The sequence below is a fragment of the Oncorhynchus keta genome, chromosome 12 (assembly GCF_023373465.1).
Source record: "Oncorhynchus keta strain PuntledgeMale-10-30-2019 chromosome 12, Oket_V2, whole genome shotgun sequence".
NCBI lineage: Eukaryota > Metazoa > Chordata > Actinopteri > Salmoniformes > Salmonidae > Oncorhynchus > Oncorhynchus keta.
In genome coordinates this window covers 56948167-56969187 of record NC_068432.1, presented here as the reverse complement: position 1 = coordinate 56969187, position 21021 = coordinate 56948167, and the positions used below count along the sequence as shown (strand labels likewise).

The 21021-nt window shown below is 46.1% G+C and overlaps 1 protein-coding gene and 1 long non-coding RNA gene across 51 annotated transcripts in view; one reads left to right on the top strand and one right to left on the bottom strand.

Annotated features, from left to right (window-relative positions):
• The first annotated feature begins 5389 nt into the window (after positions 1 to 5389).
• On the top strand, positions 5390 to 7484 carry LOC127906504 (uncharacterized). Of its 50 annotated transcripts, none has more exons than XR_008061766.1 (5): positions 5390 to 5915; positions 6077 to 6613; positions 6660 to 6797; positions 6844 to 6935; positions 7099 to 7484. It is a non-coding gene; the product is annotated as an uncharacterized LOC127906504 (long non-coding RNA). The 50 variants fall into 50 exon arrangements; XR_008061756.1 differs by having other exon boundaries at positions 5390 to 5938; XR_008061743.1 differs by having other exon boundaries at positions 5390 to 5961.
• Positions 7485 to 9623: 2139 nt separating this feature from the next.
• LOC118377518 (ephrin type-A receptor 5-like) overlaps positions 9624 to 21021 on the bottom strand; it is a 225241-nt gene continuing 213843 nt past the window's right edge. The window contains 2 exon segments of the mRNA XM_052458753.1: positions 9624 to 13137; positions 14644 to 14835. Of these exon segments, the coding sequence (XP_052314713.1) occupies positions 13032 to 13137; positions 14644 to 14835 (298 nt within the window). The 3' untranslated portion in view covers positions 9624 to 13031.

The window sequence follows — 21021 nt, the reverse complement described above, 5'->3', positions numbered from 1 at the left end:
AAGAGAGGATGGCCTTCACGTCAAGAGAGGATGGCCTTCACGTCAGCAGTGATGGATTCATGAACTTCTTTGATGAAAAAGATCATGATCATTAGAAAGCAAATTACAGACCTCATTTGAGTCTTGGTATTTCTGTAAACTCCGTTGTCCTGGGAACAGAACCACCTGGATGTACAGTAGGATCACTGGAGACACTGGAGTTGTTTACCTTCTCGCGACACGAAAATAGTCATGGCCTCTAAACCTTCCAGATGCCTACTGGACCCTATTTCCAGCTACCTACTTGGCCCTCTGATGTTGAACATAATAAATGTCTCCCTATCCTCCGGATGTGCACCAAACTCACTAAAAGTGGCAGTAATAAAGCCTCCCCTGAAAAAAGCGTAACCTTGACTTTTGAAAATAAATAAACTAAATTGGCATATATTGCATCTCCGATTCCTCTCAGAAATGTCTGAAAAAGCTGCTACTGCATGAACATGAAACGCTCCAGTCTGGTTTTAGACACCATCATAGTACTGAGACTGCACTTGTGTCGGTGTTACATTACCTTTTAATGGCTTCAGACCAAGGTCCTCGCGCTCCTAGACCTTTGTGCCATTTTTGACACCATCGATCACCACATTCTTTTGGAGAGATTGGAATCCCTAATTGGTCTACACGGACAAGTTCTGGCCTGGTTTAGAGGCTTATCTGTCGGAAAGATATCAGTTTGTCTCTGTGGTTGGTTTGTCCTCTAACAAATCAATGGTACATTTAGGTGGTCTTCAAGGTTTTGTTTTAGGACCACTATTGTTTTCACTATGTATTCTACCTCTTGGTAATGTCATTCAGAAACACAATGTCAACTTTCACTGCTATGCGGACGACATACAGCTGTACATTTCAATGAAATATGATGAAGCCCCAAAATTGCCTAACCTGGAAGCCTGCGTTTCAGATAGTGGATGGCGGCAAACAGAGATGCTGGTTCTACATCCCAAGAAACAAGAGAGATTTGTTTGATCTGACAATTAATCTTGATGGTGGTACAGTCTCAAATAAAACTGAAATCAAATCAAATCAAATGTATTTATAAAGCCCTTCGTACATCAACTGATATGTCAAAATGCTGTACAGAAACCCAGCCTAAAACCCCAAACAGCAAGCAATGCAGGTGTAGAAGCACGTTGGCTAGGAAAAACTCCCTAGAAAGGCCAAAACCTAGGAAGAAACCTAGAGAGGAACCAGGCTATGTGGGGTGGCCAGTCCTCTTCTGGCTATGCCTGGTGGAGATTATAACAGGACATGGCCAAGATGTTCAAATGTTCATAAATGACCAGCATGGTCCAATAATAATAAGGCAGAACAGTTGAAACTGGAGCAGCAGCACGGCCAGGTGGACTGGGGACAGCAAGGAGTCATCATGTCAGGTAGTCCTGAGGCATGGTCCTAGGGCTCAGGTCCTCCAAGAGAGAGAAAACAAGAGAGAATTAGAGAGAACACACTTAAATTCACACAGGACACCGAATAGTTATATCTGAAATACTCCAGATATAACAAACTGACCCTAGCCCCTGACACATAAACTACTGCAGCATAAATACTGGAGGCTGAGACAGGAGGGGTCAGGAGACACTGTGGCCCCATCCGAGGACACCCCCGGACAGGGCCAAACAGGAAGGATATAATCCCACCCACTTTGCCAAAGCACAGCCCCCACACCACTAGAGGGATATCTTCAACCACCAACTTACCATCCTGAGACAAGGCTGAGTATAGCCCACAAAGATCTCCGCCACGGCAAGACTGCGACGTTACTCTGGACCCTGATCTCTCTTTTGACGAACATACCAATAATATTTATAGAAACCGACACTAAAATACCAAACAGCAAAAAATACAGATGTAGAAGCACGGTGGCTAGGAAAAACTCCATAGAAAGGACAGAACCTAGGAAGAAACCAATAGTGGAACCAGGCTATGAGGGGTGGCCAGTCCTCTTCTGACTGTGCCGGGTGGAGACTATAAGAGTACATGTTCTCTCGGTGTCACGTTCTGACCTTAGTTCCTTTGTGATGTCTTTGTTTTAGTATGGTCAGGGCGTGAGTCGGGCGGGCAGTCTATGTTCTTTTTTCTATGATTTGGGATTTCTGTTTGGCCTGGTATGGTTCTCAATCAGAGGCAGCTGTCAATCGTTGTCCCTGATTGAGAACCATACTTAAGCAGCCTGTTTTCACCCTTGAGTTGTGGGTGATTATATTTCCTGTTTAGTTCGTTTGTCATTTAGTGGTTTGTTCAGTGTTCAATTACTTTATTAAAAGATATGAACACTTACCATGCTTACCACAATAAAATATATTTTATATTATGTATACACACATGTGGGTATGTGTATGTATGTATATATATAAATATAGATATTACTGGGCAAACTATATGGGGAATAGAAATTATGCAGACAGTTTCATTGATTGAAGTAACATTCTATCCGCAATATTAAAACTGATCCACCCCCCCAAAAAAACAATCCTAGCAGGCAAAGACTACATCAAACTTGTGACTTTACAAACGTGTTGGATGGGTTTGCAGTTCGTTTGGGTTGTGTTTCTGATTATTTTGTGCACAATAGATATGAATGATATATAATATATTGTGTTATTGTGGAGTCACTTTTTATGTTTCTAAAAACCTCTACAGTAATGTGGATGGTAACGTTACCATGATTACGGATAATCCTAAATTAATCGTGAGTGAGAAAGTTACAGATGCACAAATATCATACCCCCCCCCCCCCAATGCTAACCTCCCCTGTTATTGTAATGGTGAGAGGTTAGCATGTCTTGGGGGTATGATATAAAATGCTAACCTCCCCTGTTATTGTAATGGTGAGAGGTTAGCATGTCTTGGGGGTATGATATAAAATGCTAACCTCCCCTGTTATTGTAATGGTGAGAGGTTAGCATGTCTTGGGGGTATGCTATAAAATGCTAACCTCCCCTGTTATTGTAATGGTTAGAGGTTAGCATGTCTTGGGGGTATATGACATGTGTGTCTTAATATAATTCTCAATATCATCTCCCAGTGTCATTGGCCCGTCTTGCATCGTCGACATGTCCAGACTTCAACTGAAGACCTGGATGACACACTATCCCCTTTGTAGAGGACTTCCTTTGACCAGGGCCCGTGGTGGAATGACACACTATCCCCTTTGTAGAGGACTTCCTTTGACCAGGGCCCGTGGTGGAATGACACACTATCCCCTTTGTAGAGGACTTCCTTTGACCAGGGCCCGCGGTGGAATGACACACTATCCCCTTTGTAGAGGACTTCCTTTGACCAGGGCCCGTGGTGGAATGACACACTATCCCCTTTGTAGAGGACTTCCTTTGACCAGGGCCCGTGGTGGAATGATACACTAACCCCTTTGTAGAGGACTTCCTTTGACCAGGGCCCGTGGTGGAATGACACACTATCCCCTTTGTAGAGGACTTCCTTTGACCAGGGCCCGTGGTGGAATGACACACTATCCCCTTTGTAGAGGACTTCCTTTGACCAGGGCCCGTGGTGGAATGACACACTATCCCCTTTGTAGAGGACTTCCTTTGACCAGGGCCCGCGGTGGAATGACACACTAACCCCTTTGTAGAGGACTTCCTTTGACCAGGGCCTGTGGTGGAATGATACACTATCCCCTTTGTAGAGGACTTCCTTTGACCAGGGCCCGCGGTGGAATGATACACTAACCCCTTTGTAGAGGACTTTGACCAGGGCCCGCGGTGGAATGACACTAACCCCTTTGTAGAGGACTTCCTTTGACCAGGGCCCGTGGTGGAATGACACACTAACCCCTTTGTAGAGGACTTCCTTTGACCAGGGCCCGTGGTGGAATGACACACTAACCCCTTTGTAGAGGACTTCCTTTGACCAGGGCCCGTGGTGGAATGACACACTATCCCCTTTGTAGAGGACTTCCTTTGACCAGGGCCCGTGGTGGAATGAAATGAAGTGGTTCAAAACAACATTAACATTAAGTAGCCCAGGAAGAGTTGATGTTTTCATTTTATTGCAAAAATATAACATTTTATATATTACACTACAAAAACATTTACTGACAACAACAACAACAACAACAACAACAACATTCTGTTTCAGGAAGAAGACAAACAAATAGTAAACAGCTTTTAAATGCGCTTTCGTTGTTTTACTTAATTGATCAATTAACACCTTATGAATGGGTGAATTATTTAATGAATTGAAACACTGTAATTAATTAATTAATGCGGGACACAATTTGAAACACTTGTAAAACCAAACAGATACTGTGTCACTACTCAGCAGCTTGGGCTGTAGATTCATGTAATTTTATATAAATAAATATGACTGTCGTCTACTGACGGACAAAGAATACAAGATAAAATATCTATATTTGTACAACAAATACAGCCTAGTTGCTATATAAGTACGGTGTGAGCAGTGATACAGTCATTAAAGTGAATTCTTGTTGGTCAATGTTTCACTAGTCTGCTGTTTGAGCTGTTGGGTAGAATGGACTCAGTTCTGTAAATCTGTAATGCTTTGTATGCGTTAGCCTGGTCTCAGATCTGTTTGTGTCCTTGCTGTCAATGTCAGACAAACAACGAGTGACAAGGAGTTGGCATGATAGCACAAACAAACTGGCACTCAGGCTATACACTGTATGTGTGTCAGTGGTTTGAAAATTATATGCACTGAATATACATCTGTAACCCTGAAGGAAGCACATCGTTTCACCAGGCTATTCCAGGGAACTTCAACTGCAACTAACTGCTATGGTCTTAGCCGACAGACATAATCAATTAACAACACAAAACCAGCAGATCAACACACAGAGGTTTCACATGTTGATCATGTCAGTAGATTAGTGTGTATTATTAGCCGTAGGCTACCGTACAGGAATCCATATCACATCCTCTGGAAAAGACATATTTTTCTATGATTCCGTCTGAAAGACTTGTGCTTTGTGAAGTCGGGCACTAAAACAGGGCCTTTGTGTTTCCTGAAAGATAACCATACTGTAGACTACACTCAGTAAGGGGACAGATTTCTCTTGCAAATGTAGAACAAAAACATGCTCCTTCTGTGGCTCAGTTGGTAGAGCATGGCGCTTGTAACGCCATTTAAGTGGGTTCATTCGGTCAATCAGGATTCCCGGGACCACCCATACGTAGAATGTATGCACACATGACTGTAAGTCGCTTTGGATAAAAGCGATAGCGAATCAGCTAAATGGCATATATTATATTATTATTATATTATTTATAATATCCACACAGAATCAACATAACATTTAGCATGGTGCTTGTTTTTCCATTTAAGACCTAAAACACATTCGGGTCAATCAAGACTTTTGTTGAATACCAATAGGAGAATACGTGGTACCTATAAGGATATCTTATGGTAAAGTGATAGCGAATATCTGCTAAATATTGAAATCTTAACACCACTTGGCCCAACAAATCACTTTACTTTAATCACCCAGCAAATAGATGGCAAACAGGTGTGTTTAGTACATTTATTCAAATATTAATATGTTGTTTCCTTCAAAGTACAACTCAAATTAGTTTCAGGATAAACTAGTCCTTTTTTGATGCCAAGGTGCTTTGTTGGTTAATACCAAGGTGCTTTGTTGGTTAACACCAAGGTGCTTTGTTGGTTAACACCAAGGTGCTTTGTTGGTTAACACCAAGGTGCTTTGTTGGTTAATACCAAGGTGCTTTGTTGGTTAACACCAAGGTGCTTTGTTGGTTAATACCAAGGTGCTTTGTTGGTTAATACCAAGGTGCTTTGTTGGTTAATACCAAGGTGCTTTGTTGGTTAATACCAAGGTGCTTTGTTGGTTAATACCAAGGTGCTTTGTTGGTTAATACCAAGGTGCTTTGTTGGTTAATACCAAGGTGCTTTGTTGGTTAATACCAAGGTGCTTTGTTGGTTAATACCAAGGTGCTTTGTTGGTTAATACCAAGGTGCTTTGTTGGTTAATACCAAGGTGCTTTGTTGGTTAATACCAAGGTGCTTTGTTGGTTAACACCAAGGTGCTTTGTTGGTTAATACCAAGGTGCTTTGTTGGTTAACACCAAGGTGCTTTGTTGGTTAATACCAAGGTGCTTTGTTGGTTAATACCAAGGTGCTTTGTTGGTTAATACCCAGGTGCTTTGTTGGTTAATACCAAGGTGCTTTGTTGGTTAATACCAAGGTGCTTTGTTGGGTGATATCAAGGTGCTTTGTTGGTTTGTTGGTTAATACCAAGGTGCTTTGTTGGTTAATACCCAGGTGCTTTGTTGGTTAATACCAAGGTGCTTTGTTGGTTAATACCAAGGTGCTTTGTTGGTTAATACCAAGGTGCTTTGTTGGTTAATACCAAGGTGCTTTGTTGGTTAATACCAAGGTGCTTTGTTGGTTAATACCAAGGTGCTTTGTTGGTTAATACCAAGGTGCTTTGTTGGTTAATACCAAGGTGCTTTGTTGGTTAACACCAAGGTGCTTTGTTGGTTAATACCAAGGTGCTTTGTTGGTTAATACCAAGGTGCTTTGTTGGTTAACACCAAGGTGCTTTGTTGGTTAACACCAAGGTGCTTTGTTGGTTAACACCAAGGTGCTTTGTTGGTTAACACCAAGGTGCTTTGTTGGGTGAAACCAAGGTGCTTTGTTGGTTAATACCAAGGTGCTTTGTTGGTTAACACCAAGGTGCTTTGTTGGTTAACACCAAGGTGCTTTGTTGGTTAATACCAAGGTGCTTTGTTGGTTAACACCAAGGTGCTTTGTTGGTTAACACCAAGGTGCTTTGTTGGTTAACACCAAGGTGCTTTGTTGGTTAACACCAAGGTGCTTTGTTGGTTAATACCAAGGTGCTTTGTTGGTTAATACCAAGGTGCTTTGTTGGTTAACACCAAGGTGCTTTGTTGGTTAACACCAAGGTGCTTTGTTGGGTGAAATCAAGGTGCTTTGTTGGTTAACACCAAGTGCTATGTTGGTTAACACCAATGTGCTTTGTTGGTTATAAATACCAAGGTGCTTTGTTGGTTAGCACCAAGGTGCTTTGTTGGTTAACACCAAGGTGCTTTGTTGGGTGAAACCAAGGTGCTTTGTTGGTTAACACCAAGGTGCTTTGTTGGTTAATACCAAGGTGCTTTGTTGGTTAACACCAAGGTGCTTTGTTGGTTAATACCAAGGTGCTTTGTTGGTTAATACCAAGGTGCTTTGTTGGTTAACACCAAGGTGCTTTGTTGGTTAATACCAAGGTGCTTTGTTGGTTAATACCAAGGTGCTTTGTTGGTTAATACCAAGGTGCTTTGTTGGTTAATACCAAGGTGCTTTGTTGGTTAATACCAAGGTGCTTTGTTGGTTAATACCAAGGTGCTTTGTTGGTTAATACCAAGGTGCTTTGTTGGTTAATACCAAGGTGCTTTGTTGGGTGAAACCAAGGTGCTTTGTTGGTTAATACCAAGGTGCTTTGTTGGTTAATACCAAGGTGGTTTGTTGGTTAATACCAATATGGTTTGTTGGTTAATACCAAGGTGCTTTGTTGATTAATACCAAGGTGCTTTGTTGGTTAATACCAAGGTGCTTTGTTGGTTAATACCAAGGTGCTTTGTTGGGTGAAACCAAGGTGCTTTGTTGGTTAATACCAAGGTGCTTTGTTGGTTAATACCAAGGTGCTTTGTTGGTTAATACCAAGGTGCTTTGTTGGTTAACACCAAGGTGCTTTGTTGGGTGAAACCAGGGTGCATACCGCTGAAACTCACCTAACGAACCATGATGGCATAACCTCGAAAGGGGACAACTTTAGTGGTAATTAGTTACTGTATAAGCTGTAAACCATGAATCAACAGAATAAATAGCTGGTCTTTCACCTGTATCTGTTCTGGGGGAAAAGGGACTTGACCATTTCAAACAGTCCACTATACAGACAATAGGGTGATTTGGGGATAGGTGTCTTCTACTGAAAAGCCAATAATATACAGTGGTGACTGAATCATGTGACGCTACCATCCTGTTCACTTTCTAAAATCTACTTCTGAAATAAGGACAAATATTCCACCAAGCAAGCTGTTAGTCTGTTCTACTGACTGACTCGTATACTGTACATCCCTCTTCGTTCTCTGTCAGACACTACAGCAGTGTCTCAATCTATCTTCTCTCTTCGGGGGGGCGACAGGTTGCCGCGGGGGCGACAGGTAGCTGGGGTGCAACAGTTAGCCGGGGTGTGACAGGTAGTCGGGGTGTGACAGGTAGCCGCGGGGGCGACAGGTAGCTGGGTGCAACAGTTAGCCAGGGTGTGACAGGCAGTTGGGGTGTGACAGGTAGTAATTAGTTACAGGTAGCCGGGGTGTGACAGATAGTCGGGGGGCGACAGGTAGTCTGGGGAAAAGGGGTGACAGGTAGCCGGGTGTGACAGGTATTTGGGGGGGCGACAGGTAGTCGGGGGGTGACAGGTAGCCTGGGTGTAAGACAGGTAGCCGGGTGTGACAGGTAGTCGGGGTGTGACAGGTAGTCGGGGTGTGACAGGTAGCCGGGGGTGAAAGGTAGTCGGGGTGTGACAGGTAGTCTGGGGTGTGAAAGGTAGTCGGGGTGTGACAGGTAGTCGGGGTGTGACAGGTAGCCGGGGTGTGACAGGTAGTCGGGGTGTGACAGGTAGTCGGGGTGTGACAGGTAGTCGGGGGGGCGACAGGTAGTCGGGGTGTGACAGGTAGCCGGGGTGTGACAGGTAGTCGGGGTGTGACAGGTAGTCGGGGTGTGAAAGGTAGTCGGGGTGTGACAGGTAGCCGGGTGTGAAAGGTAGTCGGGGTGTGACAGGTAGTCGGGGTGTGACAGGTAGCCGGGGTGTGACAGGTAGTCGGGGTGTGACAGGTAGTCGGGGTGTGACAGGTAGTCGGGGTGTGACAGGTAGTCGGGGTGTGACAGGTAGTCGGGGTGTGACAGGTAGCCGGGGTGTGACAGGTAGCCGGGGTGTGACAGGTAGTCGGGGTGTGACAGGTAGCCGGGGTGTGACAGGTAGTCGGGGTGTGACTGGTAGCCGGGGGCGACAGGTAGTCGGGGTGTGACAGGTAGTCGGGGTGTGACAGGTAGTCGGGGTGTGACAGGTAGTCGGGGGGCGACAGGTAGCCGGGGTGTGACAGGTAGCCGGGGTGTGACAGGTAGTCGGGGGCGACAGGTAGCCAGGGTGTGACAGGTAGTCGGGGGGGCGACTGGTAGCCGGGGGTGACAGGTAGTCGGGGGTGACAGGTAGTCGGGGTGTGACAGGTAGTCGGGGTGTGACAGGTAGTCGGGGGCGACAGGTAGCCGGGGTGTGACAGGTAGTCGGGGGCGACTGGTAGCCGGGGGCGACAGGTAGTCGGGGTGTGACAGGTAGCCGGGGTGTGACAGGTAGCCGGGGTGTGACAGGTAGTCGGGGAGGGCGACAGGTAGTCGGGGCGTGACAGGTAGCCGGGGTGTGACAGGTAGTCGGGGCGTGACAGGTAGCCGGGGTGTGACAGGTAGCCGGGGTGTGACAGGTAGCCGGGGTGTGACAGGTAGTCGGGGGGCGACAGGTAGCCGGGGGGTGACAGGTATTCGGGGGGCGACAGGTAGTCGGGGGGGGGTGACAGGTAGCGGGGGGCGACAGGTAGCCGGGGTGTGACAGGTAGTCGGGGGGCGAAGGGTAGCCTAGTGGTTCGAGGGTTGGGCCAGTAACTGAAAGGTTGCAAGATCGATTCACCCGAGCTCACAAGGTAAAAATCTGTCGTTCTACCCCTAAACAAGGCAGTTAACCCACTGTTCCTAGGCCGTCATTGTAAATAAGTATATGTTGTTAACTGACTTGCCAAGTTAAATAAATACAAATGAAAATACATCCCATAATGAACGCAGATAGAGTAATCATTGATCATTAAGCAGAAGTTATGTGCACATGACTGTAAAATGCTCAAGTTCAACCACTAAATCTATTAAATCATACTCTCGGTTCTTCAGCTGTCCTTATAGGAAAACCCCTATGTGGTTCCCTTTACACACAGGGTTCTACATGGAACACAAAAGGGGTTTTCAAAGGGTTCTCTTATGGGGACAGCCAAAGAACCCTTTTTTCTGAGAGTGTACATATTCTCCACATTAACCCAGTCCCAGTATGTAACATGTACAACACGAAGAAGAAGAATTAGCTGGGTGATTACATTTGTCCTGTTTCACACATGTACCCGTGTGTATTATACACGTGTGAATTGCAAATGTGTTTTTGCATATCCCACTCCCCCTGAGACACCATCGGAGAGTGGGGTCATGGCCAGGGTTGTGTAGTCATGAAGAAATACTACACACGTACAAATGCTTGTATAGAATAACATTTACAAATAAATGACTAATACCAAGCTAAAAGTCTATATTGCTTCTTTATACTCAGGAGTTCCCCACCAAAATAATACATATTAGTATGAAACCTGTCTTACTGCATAACCACAGTCCGATCTCTGTATGGTAGCACAAACACAGTCCGATCTCTGTATGGTAGCACAAACACAGTCCGATCTCTGTATGGTAGTGGATAAACGGAGGGGGGTGTGATGAAGCTTGATGTGCAGAGGAGAGTCTCATAGATAACCAACTAGAGAATCAATAGAATGTGCTGTTAGATGTTGTAGAATCTGCTGGATTGGTTCTATTGGTAGGTTCTGTTGAATGACAGTTCTGGAGATTCGTATGGATTGCTGAGAGTTCCATTTAAAGGTTCTGTTGGAAGTTCTGTTGGAAGTATGGATGTTCTGGTAGGTTCCTGGAGGTTCTGTTGGTTGTCTGAAGGTTCTGATGAATAGAACATGTTGCAGTCTCTCTATTGGATGCATGTGGAGCTATGGAACCCTGGAAGTTCTGTACAATTCTGTCTGATGACGTTGAAACAGACGTTTTTCTGTTGGAGTGCGGCTGGTTCCGTAGTTTGTCTGAAAGTTCTTAAGGATGTTTGTAGATACTGCAGGATGTCAGTAGGACATATGTGGGTTCCGTAGGATGTCCGTGGGTTCAGTAGGATGTATATGGGTTCAGTAGAATATCTGTGGGTTCAGTAGGATATCTGTGGGTTCAGTAGGATATCTGTGGGTTCAGTAGGACATCTGTGGGTTTCCGTAGGACATCTGTTGGTTCCGTAGGATGTCCGTGGGTTCAGTAGGATGTATATGGGTTCAGTAGGATATCTGTGGGTTCAGTAGGATGTCTGTGGGTTCAGTAGGATGTATATGGGTTCAGTAGGATATCTGTGGGTTCAGTAGGATATCTGTGGGTTCCGTAGGACATCTGTTGGTTCCGTAGGATGTCCGTGGGTTCAGTAGGATGTATATGGGTTCAGTAGGATATCTGTGGGTTCAGTAGGATATCTGTGGGTTCAGTAGGATATCTGTGGGTTCCGTAGGATGTCCGTGGGTTCAGTAGGATGTATATGGGTTCAGTAGGATATCTGTGGGTTCAGTAGGATATCTGTGGGTTCCGTAGGACATCTGTTGGTTCCGTAGGATGTCCGTGGGTTCAGTAGGATGTATATGGGTTCAGTAGGATGTCCGTGGGTTCAGTAGGATGTATATGGGTTCAGTAGGACATCTGTTGGTTCCGTAGGATATCTGTGGGTTCAGTAGGATATCTGTGGGTTCAGTAGGATGTATATGGTTTCAGTAGGATATCTGTGGGTTCAGTAGGATATCTGTGGGTTCCGTAGGACATCTGTTGGTTCCGTAGGATGTCCGTGGGTTCAGTAGGATGTATATGGGTTCAGTAGGATATCTGTGGGTTCAGTAGGATATCTGTGGGTTCCGTAGGACATCTGTTGGTTCAGTAGGATGTATATGGGTTCAGTAGGATGTCCGTGGGTTCAGTAGGATGTATATGGGTTCAGTAGGATATCTGTGGGTTCCGTAGGACATCTGTTGGTTCCGTAGGATATCTGTGGGTTCAGTAGGATGTATATGGGTTCAGTAGGATGTATATGGGTTCAGTAGGATGTATATGGGTTCAGTAGGATGTATATGGGTTCAGTAGGATGTATATGGGTTCAGTAGGATGTATATGGGTTCAGTAGGATATCTGTGGGTTCAGTAGGATATCTGTGGGTTCAGTAGGATGTATATGGGTTCAGTAGGATATCTGTGGGTTCAGTAGGATATCTGTGGGTTCAGTAGGATGTATATGGGTTCAGTAGGATATCTGTGGGTTCAGTATGACATCTGTTGGTTCCGTAGGATGTCCGTGGGTTCAGTAGGATATCTGTGGGTTCAGTAGGATATCTGTGGGTTCAGTAGGATATCTGTGGGTTCAGTAGGATATCTGTGGGTTCAGTAGGATATCTGTGGGTTCCGTAGAGGTGCTGAAAGTGATCCTCTGTATTACTGTTGATGATGTTGAAGTAATGTGGGTTGGCTGCCTAGAGGCTGTGTGTGTAGCTGCTGGGGTTTCTGAAGTGCCATACATTCAGCCAAGAGACTGACTCCCATGTCTGAGTCCCATCCAGGAAGAGTACTCAGCTAGCGCTCTTCAGACTGGACTAGGAGAAAATGTGCCAAACAAGATGGTCTTGTAAAACATGGCACAGATTTTGGAACTGAATTTTACCCGGGCTTGTATAATTCACTGTTTACTTGCCCGGCTGGCCAGTGACTTCCATCCCTGAGAGTACTTAACTACACAGAGTCTGCTCCTCTCACTCCACCCAGTAGAGGGGTTCAGGTCACAAAGACACAACTGTTCAACACCAAGCGCTCTTCAGTGTTCCTCAGTTCATCAAGTCACATCACGTTGTGTTTCAGTTTGTTTCCGTCAATAAATACATCATGTTCATATGTTCATAGAAAGTTCTAGACCACTAGATCCATAGGTCTATCTATCTGCCTGGTGGGAGTAGGGTCAGATTGGTCCTGTAAAGGTCATACATCTGGCCTCTATCAGTGGTCAGATTGGTCCTGTAAAGTTCATCATGGCTGACCCTAGGTTCAAAGGTCAGATTGGTACTGCAGTGCCCATACCGTTCATCTGGCTGTAGGGTAAGGGGTTAGAGGTCAGATGGGTATAGTATTATTCACCAGGCTAACTCTCATCTCCTGGATGCTGTTGATTATCTTCTTCTGATGTCCAGCCAGATTCACTCCAACCCTCCTCAGGTCACTGCAGGGGAAACATGCATAATTCTGTTAGTCAGTATAGTTCCAGACAGATTCACTCCAACCCTCCTCAGGTCACTGCGGGGGAAACATACATTATTATGTTAGTCAGTATAGTTCCAGCCAGGTTCACTCCAACCCTCCTCAGGTCACTGCAGGGGAAACATAGTACTCAGTAACTTTGTCATTTAGGAAAACTGTTTTTAGCTGATACACCTAACATTTGCTGGCTTAAGCAAATAGACTTTATCAAGTGTTCTTGGTGTGAGCCACGAATCAACTTTTTTCAACCAGACAACAATGTAATTCATTTTACATTGAAAAGGAGCTAGCCTCTCACAGAGCCGTGCTGCTTAATTCCGGGTAAAATTGAAATGAATGACAGCGTTCGGCAGAAGCTACCCGTCCAGGGTAGCAGGCCGAGGGTTGCCAATACCGGTAACTCTCCCTAAATTCCCAGATTTCCCGAAATCCTGGTTAAAGGATGTCTCGCTTATTCCCTCTCGTTTCCAGGAATATTCCAACCTGGGAATTTGGGGAAAGTTAGCAGAACTTCGCAACCCTCAGCAGCCCTGTTAATGTGACCTCATCCATTCTACCCCCTTTAGGGAACATATGTCCTGCCTCAACAGGCCTGTTAATGTGACCTCATCCATTCTACCCCCTTTAGGGAACATCTGCCCTCCCTCAACAGGCCTGTTAATGTGACCTCATCCATTCTACCCCCTATAGGGAACATCTGGCCTCCCTCAACAGGCCTGTTAATGTGACCTCATCCATTCTACCCCCTATAGGGAACATCTGCACTCCCTCAACAGGCCTGTTAATGTGACCTCATCCATTCTACCCCTTATAGGGAACATCTGCCCTCCCTCAACAGGCCTGTTAATGTGACCTCATCCATTCTACCCCCTATAGGGAACATCTGTCCTCCCTCAACAGGCCTGTTAATGTGACCTCATCCATTCTACCCCCTATAGGGAACATCTGCCCTCCCTCAACAGGCCTGTTAATGTGACCTCATCCATTCTACCCCCTATAGGGAACATCTGTCCTCCCTCAACAGGCCTGTTAATGTGACCTCATCCATTCTACCCCCTATAGGGAACATCTGCACTCCCTCAACAGGCCTGTTAATGTGACCTCATCCATTCTACCCCCTATAGGGAACATCTGTCCTCCCTCAGCAGGAGACATCTTCTATCTGACTCAGCAGAATCTACACTACAGTGCTTCGCTCGGCAAACTCTGTTGCAGGCCATTACTTCCCACGACAGAAAAAACAACGTTTTCTCTAACCTTAGAAACTTTTGCTGAGTAGACATGGCATGATACACCTTAGAACAGGAAGGAGATGGAGTACGTCCCAAATGGCATCCTATTCCCTATAGAGTGCACTACTTTTGCTCAGGGCCCATTTGGATATAGGATGCCGTTTGGGATACACCCTCAATCTCATCAGAGGTTAAACAGGAGGAAGGAGATGAGCTAGTGTTTCTGGGAGACTTACTCCAGGGTCATGTGGGAGACCACTTCCACTGAGGTGTATCCACTGTCCACGAAAAGCTCCACGTAGCGACCCATCTTGATCCCCTTCAGCCACTCCTCTATAGACTGGTACCCACTGGCCTCCATCAGGGCTACTGACGCAGACACGCTGCCCTCCGAGTCCACACTGCCAGGCTCCACTAGATTAGACACCCTGAGAGAGGGGAGAGAAGAACATTTACATGTTAAATGTTAAGAAGAACATATCATGTCAGAGTACTGTTCACCACCAACAGAGGGGAGATCCATGGTTAGATCTGAGGATTCATTAGCTCTCTCTCTCTGTTCACCACCAGCAGAGAGGAGATCCATGGTTAGATCTGAGGATTCATTAGCTCTCTCTCTCTCTTCACCACCAGCAGAGGGGAGATCCATGGTTAGATCTGAGGATTCATTAGCTCTCTCTCTCTCTTCACCACCAGCAGAGGGGAGATCCATGGTTAGATCTGAGGATTCATGGTTAGATCTCTCTCTCTCTCTCTTCACCACCAGCAGAGGGGAGATCCATGGTTAGATCTGAGGAGCTCTCTCTCTCTTCACCACCAGCAGAGGGAGATCCATGGTTAGATTAGATTCATTAGCTCTCTCTCTCTTCACCACCAGCAGAGATTGATTAGCTCTCTCTCTCTTCACCACCAACAGGGAGATCCATGGTTAGGATTCATTATCTCACCACCAGCAGAGGATTCATTAGCTCTCTCTCTCTCTCTTCACCACCAGCAGAGGGGAGATCCATGGTTAGATCTGAGGATTCATTAGCTCTCTCTCTCTCTTCACCACCAACAGAGGGGAGATCCATGGTTAGATCCGAGGATTCATTAGCTCTCTCTCTCTTCACCACCAGCAGAGGGGAGATCCATGGTTAGATCTGAGGATTCATTAGCTCTCTCTCTCTCTCTCTCTTCACCACCAGCAGAGGGGAGATCCATGGTTAGATCTGAGGATTCATTAGCTCTCTCTCTCTCTTCACCACCAGCAGAGGGGAGATCCATGGTTAGATCTGAGGATTCATTAGCTCTCTCTCTCTCTCTTCACCACCAGCAGAGGGGAGATCCATGGTTAGATCTGAGGATTCATTAGCTCTCTCTCTCTCTTCACCACCAGCAGAGGGGAGATCCATGGTTAGATCTGAGGATTCATTAGCTCTCTCTCTCTCTCTTCACCACCAGCAGAGGGGAGATCCATGGTTAGATCTGAGGATTCATTAGCTCTCTCTCTCTCTTCACCACCAGCAGAGGGAGATCCATGGTTAGATCTGAGGATTCATTAGCTCTCTCTCTCTCTCTCTTCACCACCAGCAGAGGGGAGATCCATGGTTAGATCTGAGGATTCATTAGCTCTCTCTCTCTCTCTTCACCACCAGCAGAGGGGAGATCCATGGTTAGATCTGAGGATTCATTAGCTCTCTCTCTCTCTCTCTCTTCACCACCAGCAGAGGGGAGATCCATGGTTAGATCTGAGGATTCATTAGCTCTCTCTCTCTCTTCACCACCAGCAGAGGGGAGATCCATGGTTAGATCTGAGGATTCATTAGCTCTCTCTCTCTCACCACCAGCAGAGGGGAGATCCTCTTCACCACCAGCAGAGGGAGATCCATGGTTAGATCTGAGGATCACCACCAGCAGAGGGAGATCCATGGTTAGATCCGAGGATTCATTCTCTCTCTCTCTCTTCACCACCAGCAGAGGGGAGATCCATGGTTAGATCTGAGGATTCATTAGCTCTCTCTCTCTCTCTCTCTTCACCACCAGCAGAGGGAGATCCATGGTTAGATCTGAGGATTCATTAGCTCTCTCTCTCTCTCTTCACCACCAGCAGAGGGGAGATCCATGGTTAGATCTGAGGATTCATTAGCTCTCTCTCTCTCTCTCTTCACCACCAGCAGAGGGGAGATCCATGGTTAGATCTGAGGATTCATTAGCTCTCTCTCTCTCTTCACCACCAGCAGAGGGGAGATCCATGGTTAGATCTGAGGATTCATTAGCTCTCTCTCTCTCTTCACCACCAGCAGAGGGGAGATCCATGGTTAGATCTGAGGATTCATTAGCTCTCTCTCTCTCTCTTCACCACCAGCAGAGGGGAGATCCATGGTTAGATCTGAGGATTCATTAGCTCTCTCTCTCTCTTCACCACCAGCAGAGGGGAGATCCATGGTTAGATCTGAGGATTCATTAGCTCTCTCTCTCTCTCTCTTCACCACCAGCAGAGGGGAGATCCATGGTTAGATCTGAGGATTCATTAGCTCTCTCTCTCTCTCTCTTCACCACCAGCAGAGGGGAGATCCATGGTTAGATCTGAGGATTCATTAGCTCTCTCTCTCTCTTCACCACCAGCAGAGGGGAGATCCATGGTTAGATCGGAGGATTCATTAGCTCTCTCTCTCTCTTCACCACCAACAGAGGGGAGATCCATGGTTAGATCTGAGGATTCTCTCTCTCTCTCTTCACCACCAGCAGAGGGGAGATCCATGGTTAGATCTGAGGATTCATTAGCTCTCTCTCTCTCTTCACCACCAGCAGAGGGAGATCCATGGTTAGATCTGAGGATTCATTAGCTCTCTCTCTCTCTTCACCACCAGCAGAGGGGAGATCCATGGTTAGATCTGAGGATTCATTAGCTCTCTCTCTCTCTCTTCACCACCAGCAGAGGGGAGATCCATGGTTAGATCTGAGGATTCATCTGAGGATTCATTCTCTCTCTCTCTTCACCACCAGCAGAGGGGAGATCCATGGTTAGATCCGAGGATTCATTAGCTCTCTCTCTCTCTTCACCACCAGCAGAGGGAGATCCATGGTTAGATCGAGGATTCATTAGCTCTCTCTCTTCACCACCAGCAGAGGGAGATCCATGGTTAGATCTGAGGATTCATTAGCTCTCTCTCTCTCTCTTCACCACCAGCAGAGGGGAGATCCATGGTTAGATCTGAGGATTCATTAGCTCTCTCTCTCTCTCTTCACCACCAGCAGAGGGGAGATCCATGGTTAGATCTGAGGATTCATTAGATCTCTCTCTCTCTCTCTTCACCACCAGCAGAGGGGAGATCCATGGTTAGATCTGAGGATTCATTAGCTCTCTCTCTCTTCACCACCAGCAGAGGGGAGATCCATGGTTAGATCTGAGGATTCATTAGCTCTCTCTCTCTCTCTTCACCAGCAGAGGGGAGATCCATGGTTAGATCTGAGGATTCATTAGCTCTCTCTCTCTCTCTCTTCACCACCAGCAGAGGGGAGATCCATGGTTAGATCTGAGGATTCATTAGCTCTCTCTCTCTCTTCACCACCAGCAGAGGGGAGATCCATGGTTAGATCCGAGGATTCATTAGCTCTCTCTCTCTTCACCACCAGCAGAGGGGAGATCCATGGTTAGATCTGAGGATTCATTAGCTCTCTCTCTCTCTCTTCACCACCAGCAGAGGGGAGATCCATGGTTAGATCTGAGGATTCATTAGCTCTCTCTCTCTCTTCACCACCAGCAGAGGGGAGATCCATGGTTAGATCGGAGGATTCATCTCTCTCTCTCTTCGTCCCAGCTGACACAACAACTTTCTCTCTGTTTTTCTCTGTGAAGTGAGCCGCATCTGAGACCCCTTTTCCCCACCTCTGTTTCAACTACCCGGTGTGGGTTTTTATGTGAAATGACTTTGTGATCTTCTCCGGTCACAACTTGTAGACTTGTTTACGTGTTGCTGTGCGTTTTGTTGACAACCTTACTTTGCTACCTGACAACTTTACGGTTTTTACTTTTTAATTACCGTTTATATTTTTGTTTTTTCCCTCACTCAACTTTTTCATTACGGACGCTTTATCTGGACGTGGTTCTACAGGACCTCCACCAGCCAACCAGTAGTAACATTAACACGATGCTTTATCTGGACGTGGTTCATCAGGACCTCCACCAGCCAACCAGTAGTAACATTAACATGATGCTTTATCTGGACGTGGTTCGTCAGGACCTCCACCAGCCAACCAGTAGTAACATTAACATGATGCTTTATCTGGACGTGGTTCGTCAGGACCTCCACCAGCCAACCAGTAGTAACATTAACATGATGCTTTATCTAGACGTGGTTCATCAGGACCTCCACCGGCCAACCAGTAGTAACATTAACATGATGCTTTATCTGGACGTGGTTCTACAGGACCTCCACCAGCCAACCAGTAGTAACATTAACATGATGCTTTATCTGGACGTGGTTCTACAGGACCTCCACCAGCCAACCAGTAGTAACATTAACATGATGCTTTATCTGGACGTGGTTCTATAGGACCTCTACCAGCCAACCAGTAGTAACATTAACATGATGCTTTATCTGGACGTGGTTCATCAGGACCTCCACCAGCCGACCAGTAGTAACATTAACATGATGCTTTATCTGGACGTGGTTCTACAGGACCTCCACCAGCCAACCAGTAGTAACATTAACATGATGCTTTATCTGGACGTGGTTCATCAGGACCTCCACCAGCCAACCAGTAGTAACATTAACATGATGCTTTATCTGGACGTGGTTCATCAGGACCTCCACCAGCCAACCAGTAGTAACATTAACATGATGCTTTATCTGGACGTGGTTCATCAGGACCTCCACCAGCCAACCAGTAGTAACATTAACATGATGCTTTATCTCACCATGGTTAGATCACGTGGTTCATCAGGACCTCCACCAGCCAACCAGTAGTAACATTAACATGATGCTTTATCTGGACGTGGTTCATCAGGACCTCCACCAGCCAACCAGTAGTAACATTAACATGATGCTTTATCTGGACGTGGTTCTCCAGGACCTCCACCAGCCAACCAGTAGTAACATTAACATGATGCTTTATCTGGACGTGGTTCATCAGGACCTCCACCAGCCAACCAGTAGTAACATTAACATGATGCTTTATCTGGACGTGGTTCATCAGGACCTCCACCAGCCAACCAGTAGTAACATTAACATGATGCTTTATCTGGACGTGGTTCTACAGGACCTCCACCAGCCAACCAGTAGTAACATTAACATGATGCTTTATCTGGACGTGGTTCTACAGGACCTCCACCAGCCAACCAGTAGTAACATTAACATGATGCTTTATCTGGACGTGGTTCTACAGGACCTCCACCAGCCAACCAGTAGTAACATTAACATGATGCTTTAGCTCTCTCTCTCTCTTCACCACCAGCAGAGGGAGATCCATGGTTAGATCTGAGGATTCATTAGCTCTTCAGAGGGAGATCGTGGTTAGATCTGGACGTGGTTCTCCAGGACCTCCACCAGCCAACCAGTAGTAACATTAACATGATGCTTTATCTGGACGTGGTTCTCCAGGACCTCCACCAGCCAACCAGTAGTAACATTAACATGATGCTTTATCTGGACGTGGTTCATCAGGACCTCCACCAGCCAACCAGTAGTAATATTAACATGATGCTTTATCTGGACGTGGTTCATCAGGACCTCCACCAGCCAACCAGTAGTAACATTAACATGATGCTTTATCTGGACGTGGTTCATCAGGACCTCCACCAGCCAACCAGTAGTAACATTAACATGATGCTTTATCTGGACGTGGTTCATCAGGACCTCCAACAGCCAACCAGTAGTAACATTAACATGATGCTTTATCTGGACGTGGTTCATCAGGACCTCCACCAGCCAACCAGTAGTAACATTAACATGATGCTTTATCTGGACGTGGTTCATCAGGACCTCCACCAGCCAACCAGTAGTAACATTAACATGATCACCACCAGCAGAGGGGAGCTTTATCTCACCACCAGCAGACGTGGTTCTACAGGACCTCCACCAGCCAACCAGTAGTAACATTAACATGATGCTTTATCTGGACGTGGTTCATCAGGACCTCCACCAGCCAACCAGTAGTAACATTAACATGATGCTTTATCTGGACGTGGTTCATCAGGACCTCCACCAGCCAACCAGTAGTAACATTAACATGATGCTTTATCTGGACGTGGTTCTACAGGACCTCCACCAGCCAACCAGTAGTAACATTAACATGATGCTTTATCTGGACGTGGTTCATCAGGACCTCCACCAGCCGACCAGTAGTAACATTAACATGATGCTTTATCTAGACGTGGTTCGTCAGGACCTCCAACTGCCGAAGCCAAGTAGTAACATTAACATGATGCCTTCTAATTGCAGTCGCTGTACTCATAATATACAGGAGAACGATCGCCTTACAGCGAGGATAGCTGTGCTACAAGCCCAGCTTCAGACGCAATCGTTAGGCAAGGGATATTTCAGTGTAGGAAAGGATGAAACAGCGTCTGTGCCACCAGTAAGTACAGATAGTAACGTTAGTATAAATCCCCTGCACAGTCCCCGCAGCCG